Genomic DNA, 19,110 nt, shown 5'->3' with positions numbered 1-19,110 from the left:
CCTGACACAGCGGTGCCGCAGTCTGTGGGAACAAGCTGCATTTATGCCACTGTATTAAAGGGATAGTTTGGATTTTTTGCGGTGTGGTTGTATGAGGTACTGATCCACAGTCAGTGAACTCATCCTGACCTACAGATCTTCTTCTCCAAACTCAAATGTCTCATCATCACGATTTTAATAGTTTCTTTCAGTGAAAATGCAATTGGGATGCAAAAATGTTAATTCCCATTAATCTTATCACATATTGCATTTGCAAATTTCAGTCTTCAGTGCTTCATGTTGGTTTATTGTTGGTTTATATTTGAACCATCAGTGAGGAGGCTGTTAGATTTCTTGAGGCTGTATTTTACAAACTCTGATGCACTTTTTTGCCCTCTGGCTTCTGGATTTAAATCTGTCCCCCTTGGTGACACGTTACATGACTAATAAATGTAATAATATAACTGAAAACCTGTTAATGATGTTGTTGAGTTGCTGCTGAAAGTAATATATTACTGTAGCACGTTACGCTACAACACTGTGTGTGAGTGTCTCTGTGAATGTGTGTCTCTTCTGTTTTAATCCTTCAGGGTTCAGGGTCAAATACATGTATGTGTATACATCCTGTGTGTGTGTGTGTGTGTGTGTGTGTGTGTGTGTGTGGCATCCCTCTGCAGCTGTTGAGCCATAGAAATGCTTTATGAACCAACAGGGACACATACACTCACTGTATGTGTGTGTGTGTGTGTGTGTGTATGTGTGTGTGTGTGTGTGTGTGTGTTCAGGGTGGAGTCTTTTTAGCCATTAAAGGACCATGACACACTCCTTTTTTTCCTTACTCATTAAGTACAGATCACACACAGTTTCAGTATTTAGATGAATTCCTCTCTGGAATGTTTAAACACATGTTCTCAGATCTGTTCTGTTCACTGTTCCACAGGAAGCTGAAGTACATGTGATTTGTGGTAAATGACGTGTAAAAAAAAAAAAAAAACAGCGGTTTGGTCCTTTTAAATGGAGACATTTCATCAGTCTCTCTTCTTGTCGTCAGTTCGGACTTTTCAGCGCAGACTTGACGTCTCAGCTCGACGTCTCCGTTTGCAGTTTTAAACCATTAAAGATGAAGTGAAGTGTGTCCAGTCTGCGCTCTGACTGCTCTCAGATCTGATCTGAGGTCTGCTCCTGACAAATATTTGGCTTCAATCATCACATCATGTCCAGCCCAGAGACTAAACGGCAGGACAGAGTGAACAGGGTGAAGTAGAGGAATGAATTCTTTAGTTTAATATCGTATAACTTAAGTTTCCAGCTCACATCCCTATTTAAAGAGACACAAACATAAGAAAAGCAGGCAAACATGTGGTACAGCTGCTGTGAACAGGGTCGCCGGCAAAATGTACACTATATGTAGAATATTTAGAATATTTTCATCTCTCACCTTCCTGTCAGACAGACTTTTCTGACAGGAAGTAGTTCTTAAATAAACTAAATATCACTCTCTCCAAACCAACCAAACTCCATAAAAAAAAACGCAATTTTACCTCACAATGCACAATTGACTGCTGTCTCCATCTGTTAATTCTTTGTGTTTGTGTCACTACTGTGTTTTAAAAAGTTAGTTCAGATTCACCAAAGTCACACAGTAACGCAAACAAACTAACGATGGAGGCGGCAGTAGACCAACAACTCCTGTGTTCTGTCAGGTAAAATTAATGATTTTGTTAATGGAATTTGGTTGGTTTCCAAGCCTAGCAATGTACTGCACTTAAATCAATATCAGTTGATCAAGTGTATGCTATATTGAGAACATTTTAACCACTTTACCTTGGTGTCAGACAGACTTTTCTGACAGGACACCAGTGTTTCATAATCCAATTATCACTCTGCAAACTAACCAAATTCCATTGACCAAAAACTGTAATTTTATGTCACAAAATATAGGAGTTGTTGGTCTACTGCTGCCTCAATCTGTCAGTTTGTTTGCGTTGTTGTGTGACTTTGGTGAATCCAAACTAACACTTAAAAGCTTCAAAGTCACAGAAACATAGACAAATTAACAGATGGAGGCTGTGATCAATCATGTGTTATGAGGTAAAATTGCTGTTTTTGTGAATGGAGTTTGGTTGGTTTGTAGAGAGTGACAGTTGTCTTATGTAATGGTGGTGAAGTGGTGAAAATATTCTAAATATAGCAAATACTTAAACTGACATAATTTTTTTAAGTTGATATTATATTTCACAATATTTATCAAGTATAATACCTGCAGTTCACCTCCACTATGGAACATAATAGATAAAAAATATACGTCTGAACTGTGTAAAACATCAGTGTGACATCAGTTCAGGTTCATCTCAGGATCTTTTTTTTTTTTTAATAAATGTATCTGAAACCTGCAGACACACTGAGGTGATCGCTGTATAAAAAGGGTCATTCTGTAGATTATTAAACCTGCAGGTTAACTGTGATAATATCAGATTTATATTCAAATTTTCATAATGTGCAGACACTCAGCTCCTGGATGACTGAGGTCAGAGGTCACAGCAGTGTGAGTCTGATGAGGACAGGAAGACAGATGAAGGTTTGATTTCTGGAGGAGCAGCTGACGGTCCTATTTTAAACCTGCAGTCTTACTGTATTTCCCCCACACAGACGGACCGGGACGACTAAAAGCTTCTTCTTCTTCTTCTTCTTCTTCTTCTTCTTCTTCTTTGTCTTCTTCTTCTTCTTCTTCTTCTTTGTCTTCTTCTTCTTCTTCTTCTTCTTTGTCTTCTTCTTCTTTGTCTTCTTCTTCTTCTTTGTCTTCTTCTTTGTCTTCTTCTTCTTCTTCTTCTTCTTCTTCGTCTTCTTCTTCTTCTTCTTCTTCTTCTTCTAGTTCAGACCTGGTTGTTGCATCTGAAAATAATTAATAATGAAAATAATAATTAGCTTCAGTCCTAATTCTGTGCTTTGGAACTTAAAGTTGATTTGATTTAAAGTTAGTTGGAAAAACATCTTTAAAAGTTCAGCTGAAATTCAAGTTGTGTCAACATGAAGAGGCAGAAGAACCGAAGACGTTCTCCTGGTGAAGAGGCACCACTCTGTGTTGTTGTTGGACAGTTTGAATGTGTGTTTGACTCGTGTGTGTGTGTGTGTGTGTGTGTGTGTGTGTGTGTGTGTGTGTGTGTGTGTGTGTGTGACTGAAACAGCAGCAGGGTTCAGAGTTTTTTCCCGCGCTGCTCTGGATGGACTTCACACGTTCTAAAATAGCTGCTGTTAATGTTCTCAGGTAAACGGGTTCTATTAGATGCTAATGAAGCCAGCAGAGAAGGTTCTCAGCTCCACGTTCGCACACAGAGCACGTCTGATTTGGACGTCTGAGACGTTCTGTCTCAGTCGGGAGATAAAATCCTGCAATGCGTGAAGTTTAAAGGACCATACCGGTGTTTTTGCATGTTTCAGCTCATTTATCACACAGTGTGGAGATTTTACATCAACACTGAATCACGTAGAGCATAAAAACCTGCTGTTGCTGCTCCGCTCACAAAACTCTCAGTCATGGTGGTTTCAAGCCCCTCCCCCTGCCAGTGATGCAACAGTAGCCATTTAACAGGGCGTCTGCAGGTCTTTAAGCTAAATATCTGAGAAAATATTCTGAAGTTAAGGTTCATTTATGAGGATTTTAGACATGTAGTCTTTCCCATAATCCTCTCTGATCTTCAGGGTGGAACAGCAGAGTTCCTCAGCTGATGAACTGGACTGATTTTTAGTTCATTGATCCAATATCAGCTCTTAAAATCGATCTTTCTGCATTGTTTTTTAATATATCCATGTGTAACGTTCAGCCTCTGGTTATCTGTCCATGTACAGAAACATGGGTGAGGAGATAATGACTGAATTTATATTTTCTGGGTGAACTGTCCCTTTAATCATCTAACCTACAGGTGGCTGCTGCTCCGGCTCAGTCGGCTCTCTAAAATCACTCCTTTGCTTCTTCTTCTTTGGTGACGTCCTGAAATACGTTGCTGCTGAACCGAACAGTGAAGCTCTCTGTCCTCACGTCTGTTGGTTTATCTTCTTTTTATCGAGTAAAATGAGCTCCAGGTCGCGTTCACTTGATGTGAACGTTTTGCCACCGTGTGATTTATTCTTAGAGGCTCGATAATTTGGTTAGATGGATCCAAAGTTCGCCTCCAAAATATTCATAATTTCGTGCCGTATCTTCGTGTTGCTGTTGGAGTGTAAAGCTTTTTATCGGTGAGAGTTTTTGTCTGGCAGAAGCTGGAAGTGAGAATTAATATTCATCTGTATGAAAAACTGAGGAAAATAATCACCACATTGTTTTTTTTTTTATTTCTGTTTCTTGGTTCTTGCTTTTGTTGGAGATTTTTCTGGCCTCTAAACGTGTCATTAGTGTCCTGGCTCTGGTTCATTTTTGTCACCAGCTTCATCCATGAAAAATAACGTCAGAAAAACATGTTTTTGGTGTGAATGAGATGTTTGCAGCTGGACAGGTTGTCCCTCACACAGACAGACAGATACTCTGAATATCAGATTTTATTCTTTTCATGCTGACTTTTGGAAATTCCCGTGAAAAATACTACAATCCCTTCATGTTGACAGATTAATGCGTTTGGTATTTATCTGCATCAGAAACATTAGGACTCAAATCAGATTTAAATCAGCTTGTTGGACCTGAAACAGACCGTCTCTGTTTTTAGTTTCTCGCCAAATTACCAATTAACCCTCTCCGCCTTAATTCAATTCATTAGAGTCAGAGCTCTCGTTCCGGTGAGAGCCAATCACAGCGGTCCAGTTAGAAACCGCTGGACTGATTTAATAGAGACAGAGAAATTAACGTTTACTGACCAGAGAGAAAACAGAAAAATCAAACCGGTTCTGCAGACTCTCACATTATCTATACCATCATCCAGCTCTGAATTACTCTGATTTCTTGTGTGCTTTTTACCACAGCCTTCTCTCCTGACCACAGATAACTGTGCGCCGTCTCTTAGTTAAAAGATCTTTTTGACTCTCGTCCCACGTTTTCCTTCACCGGGCCACTTTGCAGCGTATTCATGCAGCTCATTGCTCGACTGTGGATGGTATTACTGTCAGGGGCGTCCTTAAAACTCTCCACTCCTGCTGCATGAAATAAAAATGAGCCAACCGCTGAATCATAAAGTTTTGAAAAGGTTGAAAAACGAAGGTCAGAACAGAACACGGTTTCATTTTGTTCCTCACAGACTCTAAATGCTCGTCCTCCTCCAGTAAAACTCTTGTTTTCATGAAAAACTTTTTGATGATTGCACACAGATCAAGTGTAGAAAAGCTGCTGGAGTTTATGATTTATCAAAATTTAACATGATGCATTCAAGTACATGGAGCTCCGTTCAGTTCTGCTGTATTTCAAATACAACAAACTTTATTCAAATGTTAAAATGATCCGTAATAAACTCATCAGCTGTGAATAAAGACTCCGTTCACTCCCAGTCAATTGATTTTTATATGATTATGCAAAACTCATGCCAGTCAGCATCAGCACTCATTTTCATTAGAGATAAGAAGTAATATTGATACCTGATTGATCTGCATCATGTCTCTGTTCTTTATTTCTGATGGATGAAGTCCAGCTCAGTCTCAGTCTGATGTGACCAATCAGCAGTCAGTTGTTGAGCTCTGTACGACCGCAGCAGATAAATTTAGCCTCCAGTGCAGTGAAATGCAGCGTGACTCTGCCGTCAGTCACGGGAATAAACTTTGTTTAGATTTCCTGCCCGGCCTGTCAGTGCGGCGCTGATCTATAGAGAGGTCAGAGGTCATCAGAACCGTCTGATGAATGAGCTCCCTGTCAGTCCACGAACGGTTAACAGCTCTCAGTTTGTTTTCAATCCAGCGCTTTGAACTTAAAATAGGAAGAATCATCAGGGGATCATTTTCTGCTTTGGTCCGGAGAGAAAGAAGGAAACTACGAGCTTAAAAACAAAAACAAAATAAATTTTCTTTAATGAAAGTCATTGTGGAAATAAAATGGTCACTTTTATATGTACTAGTTATTAGCAGAATTACTGGTCAGGTCAAGTTTGCTGAAGATAAAGATTTTGGAAAAATATCGAATTGCAGTTATTTTGACTGATATTGTAAAGATCATTTTTCCATCATTATTCTTATTTTAATTGAAAAACATGTTAATAATAGTATGGTGTGGATTTTTTCTTTTTTCTTTTTTTTTTTGCAGGAATCTGTACCAATTTATTTTTACCCATTTTGCCTTTAACACATATTGCACCTCCTTTGATTTGAAAATTACAGGAAGACATATTGTGGTTTTGATAAAGTTTAAAATCCATTGTGCAGCTCTACCTGCTAACACTGAAAATCCACCATGAACAGATTAAATGTCCTAAAATGTGAGTTTTGAGCAAGAAGAAACAGTTGTTCTCGCGGTTCTTGCAGCTGAAGTTGAAGTTCTGAAATGATGTGAAATATTTTTTTAGCAGTGTAACGTAGAGCTGCAGTCTACCGACAAAAAATCTGGTCAGCTGAAACTTCAACCAATCGATCGGTCGATGTGGAAGAAAAAAAAACTCTGCACGTTACCTTATCATCCAGAGATAAGACAATAAATCACAGAACTCTTTGCACTTAAAGCTACTACAAGAAGATTTTAACAGGTTATGAAAGAGTCAGAGTTTAATCCTGATGCCTCTAAATGACACAAACCAGATAAACCAGCCACAGAGTTACGGTGAGTTGTGTGTCAGGCAGCTAGAAAGAAGCAGCAGAAGATTCTGAATAAGAAGAATAATCATTTATATTATATTTTATGTTTATTAAGATGGAAACGCTTCTATTCTTGTTTACAGGGGCCTCCAAAATCGACAAAAAATTAAAAGTTCCTTGTAGCTATAAGATCCAATAATCCAGTGTGCTGAGTAAAAACAGAAGCCGAGGCTGCAGAACATGGCCAAGTGCAAGATCCAAATCACAGAACCAGAACCAAATCACAGCTTTTTTTGTAAAAGGAAAAATGTGAGAAAACAGCAATCCTGTTCTCCAGATGAAAGAAAACATGTTTGTTTGGTTCAGACCTCAATAAAAAAATCACATCATCATGATTTTAATAATTTTTTTGTGAATATTTCCACAAATCATATCGTAGTTTCAGTCAAAATAATCTAAATGTGATTCTTTTACCAAATCGTGCAGCGACCTGCGTCCACATCCAGCAGACACAGAACGACATCATGATTTGGAATGATCCAATATTCACCCTCCTTTTACCTCTGATTTGGTCTCAACCATCTTGGTTGCTGGGTTTTCTAGAACATATATGGTGATGAAAACAGCTGAGCCTGATGGGAAATGTGCCAAAATCCAAAACTAGCAGCTAAAAGAGGCTGAAAAGCTGCTGCAGAGCTGCAGAGATGTTGATGATCAAAAAAAAAACTAAATTCATGAATGCATCTTTTCAAACAATCATATCTTGTAGCTTCATCCTCTAACAGCTGTTTGTTTAACTCTGTCTGCCCCCACAGAGCCAACATGGCCGCCGCTGTAACCACGGAGACTCTGTTTAGACGTTCAGTGTCTCTGGTTTCCATCAGCTGATCCATTAATAAAAAAAAACTCCAACCATCACAGAGTCATGTGATTAACAGTGTTTCCCTCTAATGAAATAACAGTTTGATCGACTGACGATGGTGAATATACTACTACTGCTGTGTGTGTGTGTGTGTGTGTGTGTGTGTGTGTGTGTGTGTGTGTGTGTGTGTGTGTGTGTGGTCTGAGACCTTGTGGTAATGACAGAGGCCTAATAGATGGGCTGTTTAATACACTCACACACACACACACACACACACACACACACACACACACACACACACACACACACACTCTCACACACACACACACACACACACACACAGAGCTAATGGAGCAGTTATTTCTCGGCCTGTTGCCGTGGAGCTTGTTGCTAACATCAACAACATCCTGATAATGACCATCCAATGACATCATCCCAGGCTGACATGCACCAAGCCAAAAAACAGTCCAACACACAACCTCCTGAAAAAAAAAATCTGCAAATTGTCCTTTAAACACTTTGGATGAATGATGTTAAAACATGCTAGCTGTTTCCCCTCGTTTCCAGTCTTTATGCTAAGCTAACAGCTGTCAGTTAAAAACACATCTGGATTCAGTCAGAGAGAGAGGGAGAATGTGTTGTTATTAGGAGTGTAAATGATGTGATATTATATTGATATTTGACAACAATGTAATATTTGCTGATATCTCAGAATCATCCATGATATGATTTTGATTTGATTCATACAGTATCATCTGCACATTTACAGAACAGCCATCACTCTACTTTTCTGCTTTTGTCCATAAAAACAAGAAAGAACACAAAGTTAGCAGAGGTTAGCGTCCTGCAGAGTGAGACGGTCAGCCAGGTTCCTCTTGTTTCCTGAGTATTTTATCTCGTAACGACACTTTTGCACACAGCAAACACAGCCTCGTCCAAAATATTCCAACGCCGCTGATTTTGTTTTGGGCGGGACATAAATCTCCTCATTGTCTTTGTCTTATCTGATTGCTGTTACCTGCCAGGTGCTACTATACATGCTTTGGAAATTTCAAAATAAAGGCATCTTTAAGATGATGATATCTGATCGTTGATGATTGATACATTGATCCAGATCATTGCTGGTCAATATGTCAATATCACATTGTTATGATGATGTGAGTCTAGATGTGATGTTATATTTTGGATCTGGTTTTACGGTCATATGACATCATCGTGCTGTGTGCAGTAAAATAATGTGATTTAAAGAAGAAGTATTTAGCTCTGACAGGAGAGGAGAAGGTCTCCACCTCTCCTCCTCCATCCTTCCTTTCTTCTATTAAGTGAACATGATGTCAGCGTTGATGGGAGCAGCAGTTTGTAATTAACCTCCTCAGTTTGGTGAAGCAAAGAAGCTCCAGGAGGAGGAGAAGCTCAGATTTACAGAGGGACAGTGAAGTCACAGTGCTACAGGGTGTTAGCGTGTTAGCGTTGTAGCTGGTAATAGCACAGTCAGACAGTTTACAGCGGTTTGTAATTACAGAGGCGGCTGCAGTAAAATTAAAGTGGACGTATTAAAGCAGCACAGTGGTTCACAGTTCACTGTGTTTATGTAATTACAGGAAGTGACACAACAATCAGACCAAATTAGATCAGACTCTTTGTTACTCCAACACCAGATTTACTGTCTGATTCAAGAGGAGAGTCGCTCTCAGTGGGAGAATAAAGGCACAGTCTGTCATTTTTGACCACATCAGGACAGAAAAAGCATATTTCAATCAAATATTCTTTAAACTTCATAGTTTTTTTTTACATATTTTTTCACTTTATTGTTAATTTTCCATTTATGCTTCTTGACTTGCAGTTGCAAGGAGTTTATTGTCCATTTATTTGTCCATTTTTGATCACATATAAAACAGTGTTTCACGTTTTTGCTCTCACTGTATAAACAGAGGTGAGACACATCTCTCCCGTCTGAATGTTGACTCTTTCTCGAGCTTTCACGCGTAACTTTCATGTTTCACTTCACGCCGACGCTGATAAGACGTCCTGAGAAGAACAGGTGAAGTTTATCTCGTCCTGTAACAGCTGAGGGACGCAGCTGAAACATGTCCAGAGGAGACAAAAGTTCACACTGTCTTTACTCAGGGAGAAGTACAGATACCTGAAAACTCTACCACAGTACAGTAATGAAGTATTTGTACTTGGTTACTTCCCACCTCTGAACACATATAGACAGGAGTTCCATCTGATTGTGGTATTAGCGGTGTTGTTGTGACTGAAAATAAAGTTTCTCCTGAAGTGAGTTTCTCCTCCGTCAGCCTCTGCGCTCATCACATCTGTTCCAAACTTTACTCACTAGCAGAGATGGAAACACGACTAATTCACACTTTACTCTTTTGCAACACCTCATAAGTTTGCCTCAGACTCTCCTGACAGTTAGATGGTCACACAGCTTGTGTCCGTGTCCAGCTCTCCTCCGTCTCCTCCGTCCATCTCTCCATCAGACCACCCCGGAGCTCTCACCACCCAAACCCACCCTGCAGCCCTCTGGACCAGGAAGCTGCAGCACAATGTGTCTTTGTTGTGTGTTTATTGGAGCCTGTGATTCAAACAGAGCCTCAGTCACAGAGATGGAGGGTGAGGAGGGGGTCAGAGGGGGTGAGGAGGCAGATGGAGGTGATGGAGGAGGGGAGGTGTTGGGTTATGACTCCTGGTTGGGTGGTGGCACAGCAGCTGGGTGGAGTCTGAACTGTAAACTGTTTGATTCAAAAATAAACCGATACAGGAATTAAAAAGAAATCTGAAAATATTAAAACAAACTGTAGAGATGCAGATAAAATATTACAAACAACCACAAAATCATTGTGATTGGCTGCTCCACCGGAGCGTGCATTGCTCTGATTTGGTGTTGCACACACAAACAGACGATGATGGTGCGTTCAGGCGTCAGCGTGGAGAGTTTGGACACTATCTGGAGGTTAAATCAAAAACACTCAGAAGGAAAACTGCACTGTACAAATTTATTTTGTTTAAGTTTGTTAACTTTGTCTAAAAATCCTGTGAATGACAGCAAATCAGATGATTTAGTTCACATTTATTCAGATTTTTCCAGTCCTGTACAGTAAACATGTGTGTCAGGGATTTAAGATTTTTGTTGTAGACGATGAAACTCTGAAGATTTGTTTGTGAGTGATCGTGTCGAGAAGGGAACCCTAGAAAGAACCAGGAGTTTGAAGCGTATCAGCAGTCGTACAAAGAGAAAACCAAGACTGATTTTATTGTTTTTGTGTCTGAATGACTTTAAAGCACCTCAGAGGAGAGGGAAGTTCAAATTAAGATCTTGTCCCAGTCTTTCCTGTTTCTCCTGGACATTAAGGAGCTTAGTTTAAGACCAATATGAGACAGTTTCTTGTACTTCTTAAACTCGGCTTCTCCTTCATCTCATCTCTGATTTGAGCCAAATTTAAGGTTTTAAAATGTTCTTTTTTTTTTTGTCTTCCTGCACCGATCTTAAATTTGACTTTTTTAGTAAAGACAACTGTGAGAACAGATAAAATGAGACTTCTATTTGACCACTGAGACAAAATTTAAGATGTCATTTATAAGACAGATCTCCCTGTTATCTGCAGAGCTGATTAGCATTTTCATGTAAGAACTACTTTCTGTTTCTGGTAGAAAAGTAGTTCCAGTAGATTCTACAGCAGGAAGAAAGTCTATTTTTTGTAACCGGGTCAGGATTTCTGGCTTTGAATTTTTTAAATGTATTTATTGATTTATTTTTTTGAGCTTTTGGCACCACAAGCTGAATGACATCTATTTCTGTTGTAGAGAAGGCAGATATCTCTACAGCTGACATCTACAAAACTCTGCAACTCACACTAAATCAGTATAAACAGATAAATAACACGACAGACGACAGAAAAATCCATCGGTCTTCATCTGTCAGGTCTTGGAGGTGACGGTTCCAGCAGGGGACCCCAGACATCCCGTTCCCCAGCTACATTAACCAGCTCTGACTGGGGGATCTTGAGGTGTCCTGGGCCAGGGTGGAGATATAATCCCTCCACCTGGTCTTGGGTCTGCCCCGTAGCCTCCTCCCTGCTGGACGTGCCTGGAACACCTCCAGTGGCATCCTTACACGATGCCTGAACCACCTTAACTGTCTCAAACTGCACAAAGAAGCGGCGGCTTTATTCCGAGTCCTCCTTCTCATTCTGTCCCTAAAGGAGACGCCAACCACCCGCCTGAGAAAATCCATTTCAGCCACTTCTATCTGTGATCTCATTCTTTCGGCCATGACCCCTTCATGATCCACAGGTGAGAGTGGATTTTCCAGTAGATCGAGAGCTTTGCCTTCTGGCTAACATGAAAATATGTATTTTTTATTTTGCGTTAAACTGTCCCTTTAAATAATCAGTTCTTGAAATAACAGTGAGATCTGAAATAAATCGTGTTTTCTCATAAATAAGATCCTGGATTTGATCAAATTAAAGTCTCGACTTGACAAACAAAACAAAAACCAGAAGGCTTCTAATAAAATAAATGAGTGCAGCTCACTGCTGTGAACATTCACAGCTAACAGATCCTGCTCCTGTAGCTACAGAGCTGCTGTACAAGGTTCAAGGTTCATTTATTTGTCATCTTACACACAACCAGATGATAGTTGTGGATCCTGTATGCTTTTCATAAAACATAAATTATATAAATGACTAAATAAGTCATAAAATGAAATCTGTTTTTATGGTTGAGTGCAGTCTGACTCTGGATGAGCTCATAAAGAAGGAACAGCGCAAACTAATCTGGCGTTTTCTCCCAGACTAAACCTTTGTGAACACATCAGCAGCTTCTGGTCGGCATCTTGTTAGATTATTAGACTATTATATTATTTTCATTATCACTTAATCTGTAATGGTGAAAAATATTGATCAAGTCCAAGACAAGAAGATATTTCAGTTTACTGTCAGAGAAGACTGAAGAACACAGAAAATAGTCACATTTGAAAACTTGAAATCAGAGAATTTGAACATATTTTTATTATAAAAATGACTCAAAATGATTAATTTATTATCCAAATAGTTGGTGATTAAATGAACAGTTTGTTAAATAATTTATTAATCGATTAATTGTTGCAGCTCCACATTTATAGATCCATTAAATTTGAGTTTGGTTGCATTGAATGATGAACTTTGGCCAGCTTTTAGTGTTTGTTCTGCAGATATTTTAGTTTTTCTGAGAATCTCTGCAGGTGTAACGACACTCTGGATGTGTGAACAATATTTATTTACAGGTTGGAAACTTGTTGGCCGTGAGAAAAAAACGGGCCGTTATCTCACCTGTCAGAAATATCTGAACACCTCCTCACCTGCAGGGAGGAGGCACGCAGGAACCTTTACTCTGATTGGACGCTTAAAGTTCTGGTCTGAATGATGCAACATGAGCGCAGTGTTAGCTTTTCTTAGCAGTTAGCTTTTCTGTCTGACCCCCACACACACAGACACACACACACAGACACACACACAGACACACACACAGACACACACACAGGCTGTGGTTCAGCAGGGTGATGGATGGTCCACTGAAATCGTAGTCCAGTTAGAGAAACTCGATCTGTCTCCTCTGTCTGCCCAGCTGTCTGTTGTCTGCACACACACACACACACACACACACACTCTCTCTCTCTCTCTCTCTCTCTCTCTCTCTCTCTCTCTCTCTCTCACAGTCACACACACACACACACACACACACACACACACACACTCACACACACACACACACACACACACACACTCTCACACACACTGGTCCATCTGTCGACCTCTCCTCTCTCTGGTCTCCCCCTCAGCTCAGCAGGCTAATTAACTAATGTGCTGATCTTTCACTGCCTCTTTGTGTTCCTGAGTGTGTGTGTGTCTCAGAATGTGTGTGTGTCTCAGAATGTGTGTGTGTCTCAGAATGTGTGTGTGTGTCTCAGAATGTGTGTGTGTTTGAGTGTGACACAGGGTTAATTGTTGGACTCAGCTTATTGTACCCCTCTGCTGCTGGAGTAAAAACTTTATTATCCTTCCATTCAGAAAACAGCGTTGCCTTCTTCTTCTACTGTCTCATTAGAGGCAGTCAGTCGGAGCTGAACTGGTCATGTGACTGCAGCAGATATTCTCATCACTGTCACTGGAGATGACACAGTGTTTGACACATGAAGAGTTAATCAGTCACCGTGTGGAGGATGCGTTTAGACCACTTTCTTCTTCTTCTTCTGTTTCTTTTTCTTCTTCTTGTGTGTTTAATGAAGCTGCCGAGTGGAGCTCAGACCTCCATGTCTGTCTGAAGTCGTGTTCTATTTGCAGAACGTAAATTACACACTGACGCCATAATTAACAAGACGGGGCAGTTTGTTTGTGAGGACTCATTAGAGCTGTCAGCTACTGTTCACATGTTCGAGCTGCTGCAGAGGAGAAGCACCTTCATCACAAACTTTTCATTTCACTGTCAGTTATCAGTCAGGATCATTTAGTCTGTGACGTGTCACAACGTCTGAGGTGTTCATGTCTTGTTTTATCTTTTTTTCAGGAACTAACATTAGCCTTGGTTAGCAGTTAACTTTTGTTATCATCCCAGGAACTAATGTTAGCCTTGTTTAGTTGTTAGCTTTTGCTACAATCCTGAAAACTGACGTTAGCCTTTGTTAGCAGCTTTTGTTACCATCCCATGAGCTAACCTTGGTTAGCAGTTCACACGTTTCTTATGGCTCCACTACAGCTAACTTTGTAGTCATTCTGTTTAAATAAATCAGACACTTTTGTTGTGTTCAGTGTTTGTTTGTGTGTGAAAAGTGTTCCTCCTCTGTTTGGTCTGAATTGTGTTACTGTTGGATTGAACTGCTCTGTAACTGTCACTTGTGGAAACTTTGCAGCTATTTTACCATCAGTTTGTTGATGTGTCTGTTAGCTCTTTCATGCTAAGTTGGAAACATTCTGAGTTCATAATGGATGGTGGAGACAAAAAGGTCTGTTTGTTTATAACTCATTCATGTTCAGCTCCAGACGGTTAAACACACTGGACTTTGACAGTATAACACCGGGCCTGTCCATTAAGGTCGGGTTGACATTTGTTGTAAAGCGGCAGTCAGAAGAAATGTGAGTGAAAATAAACTACAGTGTGTGTGGTCGTGGTAATGAGGGAACCGTGTGGTACACGAACGCAGCATCAAACTAAAAATCCAGCAAATGTCAGAGATGTTTGCAAAGAGACGAGGAATAAAATATCAGATTAAAGGAAAATGAATCCGTCTCTGACAGACGAGGAACTGATCCTTGTTTGTTTCCATGTTCAGTTTCTCATATTCTCTTTTATTGATTAAAGTGTCTGAGCTGAAAACCAGCATGCTGATATGAGGCGCTGCTACAGTCGAGGGTTCAATTCCCACTGGGACGCCAACGCTGACAACGTGTTCAGGAGGCGTTCTTAATGCAAAACCTGCAGCGAACGACCACAAACGGAGGAAAATCCTCCATTTTGTCTCGTTCACAGCTGCAGAGAAAGATGAAACGGATCTGTGGTGTTAGTGTCGAGTGACGTTTCACAGAGTTTTTAGTGGAAGCATTATAGATGTGTGTGTGTGTGTGTGTGTGTGTGTGTGTGTGTGTGTGTGTGTGTGTGTGTGTGTGTGTGTGTGTGTGTGTGTGTGTGTGTGTGTGTAATGGAGCTGTCAGTCAGATGTAAATGGAGTAGAAATGGCTGCCAGGATGAGAGTGAAGTTTCCATCCAGCTTGGTGTTACTGGAGCTGCTGAAGCTTTATGAGAGAATCAGTGAGAAGACAGACGGAAACAGATCAATAACTCTATCTGCCTCGATCACACACACACAGTCACACACACACACACACACTCTCACAGAGCTAATCTCTACACTCGCTGCTGCTATCAGAGCTTCTTGTAAATAATAGCCGGTTTAAAGCTCCTCATCAGGCTGGAGGTGAACCTGACAAACAGTTCAGAGTCTCATAAATCTGGAAAGTCAGAATTTACTAGAATAAAGTCGGGACTAAAGTAGATTAAAGTTCAGGAGTGTTCACACTGACTACCAACACGCCCCTGTAAAAACATTTGGAATGTGTCCTTAAAAACCAATCGACAATACAAATATAAATTAAAAAAAAAAAGAACAACAATCAAACATAAAACATCACAGGAAGTAATGTTAGCCTTGGTTAGCAGTTAGCTTTTGTCACCATCCTAGTAACTAACATTAGCCTTTGTTAGCAGCTTTTGTTAGCATCTCTGGATTTAACATTAGCCTTGGTTAGCACTAAGCTTTTGTTAGAGACGTGTAGCTCATCACATGGATAAATGATGTGTTTTCAAATGTCCCCAACAGGCTCCTGTAGCTGACTGTGTCTCTGTCTGTCTCTCTCTGTCTCCACAGTCATGTCCCATTGAAGCTGACTCTTCATCAGACCTGCAGCCAGCTCTTCTCTCCTCCTCCCCTCCTCTCCTCCTCCATCCCTCCATCCTCTCCTCCTCCTCCTCCTCTCTCTTTCCACCATGCTCCCCTCCTCCTCTTCCTCCTCTTCCTCTCCTCTGTTCCTCCTCCTCCTTCTCTCCCTCCTCCTTCTCTCCTCTCCTCTCCTCTCCGCCCCGGCGGTTCCTCCCCCTCCCTCCGTGGCGTCGGGCAGGGCGGTGTACCGAGCCTTCGACACCTCCCTCACCCACCTGACGGTCCACCGGAGGACAGGTGAGGTGTTCGTCGGCGCTGTCAACCGCGTGCTGAAGCTGTCGGCCAATCTGACGGAGCTGAGAAGTCATGTGACCGGACCTGTGGAGGACAATGCCAAGTGTTACCCTCCGCCCAGCGTCAGGGCCTGCGCCCACAGGTCTGTCTGCTGCACCAGTCTGTCTGTGTCACCTGTCTGTCTGCACCTAGCTTCTACACTTGTCTGTCTGTCTCTTTATCTCCCTGTCTATCTGCATTTGTCTGTCTACATATGTCTATCTCTTCACACCTGTCTCTCTACACCTGTCTGTTTGTTTACCTGTCTGTCTACACCTGTCTCACTACTTTACCTGTCAGTGTCCTCATCTGTCCATCTGTCTCATTGTTTACCTGTCTCTCCAATTATCTGTCTGTCTGTCTGTCTGTCTGTCTGTCTCATCTTTATAATGCCCACCTATCCGTCTGTCTCACCTGTGTAACGGCCCACCTGTCTGTCTCTCTCTGCCTCAGACTGGAGATGTCAGATAATGTCAATAAGCTCTTACTGGTGGATTATACTGGGAACAGACTGGTGGCCTGTGGCTCCATCTGGCAGGGCGTCTGTCAGTTCCTCAAACTGGAGGACCTCTTCAAACTGGGAGAGCCGCATCACCGCAAAGAGCACTACCTGTCTGGAGCCAGAGAGGCTGATGGGATGGCAGGTGAGCTGGGCTGAAGGGGGTGGAGTCACATACACCTGGGCAGGTAGACAGTCAAGACAAAGATTGTGTGGGACGGAAACCAGCAGCAACAGTCCCCAAGACTGTCAGTTAATTTTTATTACAGACTGTTTTCTGCTGACCACAATTTATCTTGTGATTTAGCTAAGCTAGCTGTTTCCCTCTGCCTTCAGTCTGTGCTAAGCTTAGCGAAAGACCCTCTGGTAAAAACACCAAACATGACATTAGATATCTGAGTTGTTTGTTGCTAACGTAACAACAAACACGCAGCAGTAGCTATACTAACTGTGTCTTATACTGGCTTATAGCATTCTGAAGTATTACTCCTCCTATACTTAAAAATTATACAACAACAGCATGATATGTTGATTTGTTCAGTAAACTATATAGTTTACATGTTATATAACATGTCTGACATTTGGACCAAACTCCTTTGTTCACTGTTTTGTCCCTCTGAGTTTAAACTCTGAAACCTGTACAAAGAGAGGTCTAGGATGTGTACACTATATTTAGAATATTTCTGCCACTTAACCTAACCTAAAATAGCTGAAATACTGCTTTCCAAACCAACCAAACTCCATTCACAAAACCAGTAATTTTACCTCAGAGAACACAGGAGTTGTTAGTCTACTTCTGCCCCAGTGTGTTAGTTTGTTTGTGTCACTGTGCGACTTCAGTGAATCCAAATTAACCTTTTAAAACATGGGAGTCACACGAGCAAAAATAAATTAGCACATGGAGGCAGCCATTGATTGTGTTCTGTGAGGTAAATTTGCTGTTTTTGTCTATGGAGTTTGGTTTGGTTTGGAGACCAGACCACTTTAGATAGGAGTTGTTAGCAGGTGTATTTGTTAACTTTTTGTGGAGTTAAGCTAACAGTTTCCCCTTGCTTCCAGCCGTTGTGCTAAGACAGGCTAAATGTGCTATTACTTTGAAAACTGTTAAAGGGACAGTTCACCCCAAAATCACAAATACATATTTTTCCTCTTACCCGTTGTGCTCTTTATTTAAAATCTTAAAACTGTCTGATTTTCTGCTGTTTTTCCCTGCAGATTCATCTTTGTAAAGCATGTTTTAAGGAATAATATTTCCTGCTCTCACCTTTGAGGTCTCAGAGTGTAAATTCACTGCTGTTATATTTCCTACAGTCAGATTGTCTTCTGTCTGTTCTCCACAGCTTTAAATTCAAAGACATTCAGCAGATTTTATGTGATATCATGTCAAAGTTTTGGTAATTTCGATGTTAAAAAGGAAAAACAAAGCTCCAGTGTTTCCCCTCCACTCTGTTCCTGACAGGCTTGTAAAAGCTTTTCAACCTGCACGTGTCAATCATGTGTCAGGGTGTCACAATGTTTTGCAGGTTTTTATTCAGAATCAGCTGCTGTAGTTTTTTTAGTCAGAACAAAAAAAAAAAACTGAATGAAGACTGTCGGGACAAAACAGCACATGATTGACAAGCGCACTTTGTCAACACGTCTCATAGCAGATCTGTGAAACACAGGCTGACACACCACACAGGAACTGTTTCTCTGATCTGATGGCACTTACAGCGCTGTGATAGAAGTATTAGTTAAATATTAAACTCCTAATTTTAAACTGGAACAGCCTCTGTGGGACACCAGCAGAACCAGTGACACCCCAGTAAAAAACCTGGAACCTGCAGCTCCTCAGAAAATGAAAACCTGTAAGACTTTAAGGTTCTTCTTGTGCAGAACTGAGAAAAATTACTTTCAAGTTTTCTGGTACTTGAGCCAAACTTGTTTCTACATATTAATGTTAAACTCTGATTTGACCTTTGACCTTATTTGGAAATTCCTATATTCTGCCTTTGTGGAGCGTACCAAAAATATTGGATCATACCAAAGCAAAAGGCAGAAACTTCCATTTGATCTGATCACTTTATTCTAATAAAATAAAATTTTAAATATAAAAGGCAATATGCTGCAACAGAAAAACATGGAAACAGGTGGAGGAACCAGACAAACACCTGCGAGCTTCATCTGTTTTCACACCGGTGAATTTTTACACTAACTGATTAGTTGTTTGGTTCATAAAATGTCGGAAAATGCTGAAAAATTGATCCTGTCACGATCTTTTCAGTTGAAAAACGGATCCAAACATTTGATAACAGGTACGCTCAACCTGTTGGATCTGTTTTT

General features: G+C 40.7%; 1 protein-coding gene across 1 annotated transcript in view; it reads left to right on the top strand.

The window, feature by feature from the left end:
* plxna3 (plexin A3) overlaps positions 1-19,110 on the top strand; it is a 121,793-nt gene that overhangs the window by 13,417 nt on the left and 89,266 nt on the right. The window contains exons 2-3 of the mRNA XM_084720144.1: positions 15,945-16,392; positions 16,743-16,933. Coding sequence (XP_084576270.1) covers positions 16,064-16,392; positions 16,743-16,933 — 520 coding nt within the window. The 5' untranslated portion in view covers positions 15,945-16,063. The remainder of the gene's footprint in view (positions 1-15,944; positions 16,393-16,742; positions 16,934-19,110) is intronic.

The sequence above is a fragment of the Lutjanus erythropterus genome, chromosome 6, assembly GCF_056507025.1.
Source record: "Lutjanus erythropterus isolate fLutEry1 chromosome 6, fLutEry1.hap2, whole genome shotgun sequence".
Classification (NCBI taxonomy): domain Eukaryota; kingdom Metazoa; phylum Chordata; class Actinopteri; order Lutjaniformes; family Lutjanidae; genus Lutjanus; species Lutjanus erythropterus.
Note: the sequence above shows the minus strand (reverse complement) of the source record. Positions and strands in the feature narration are given on the sequence as shown.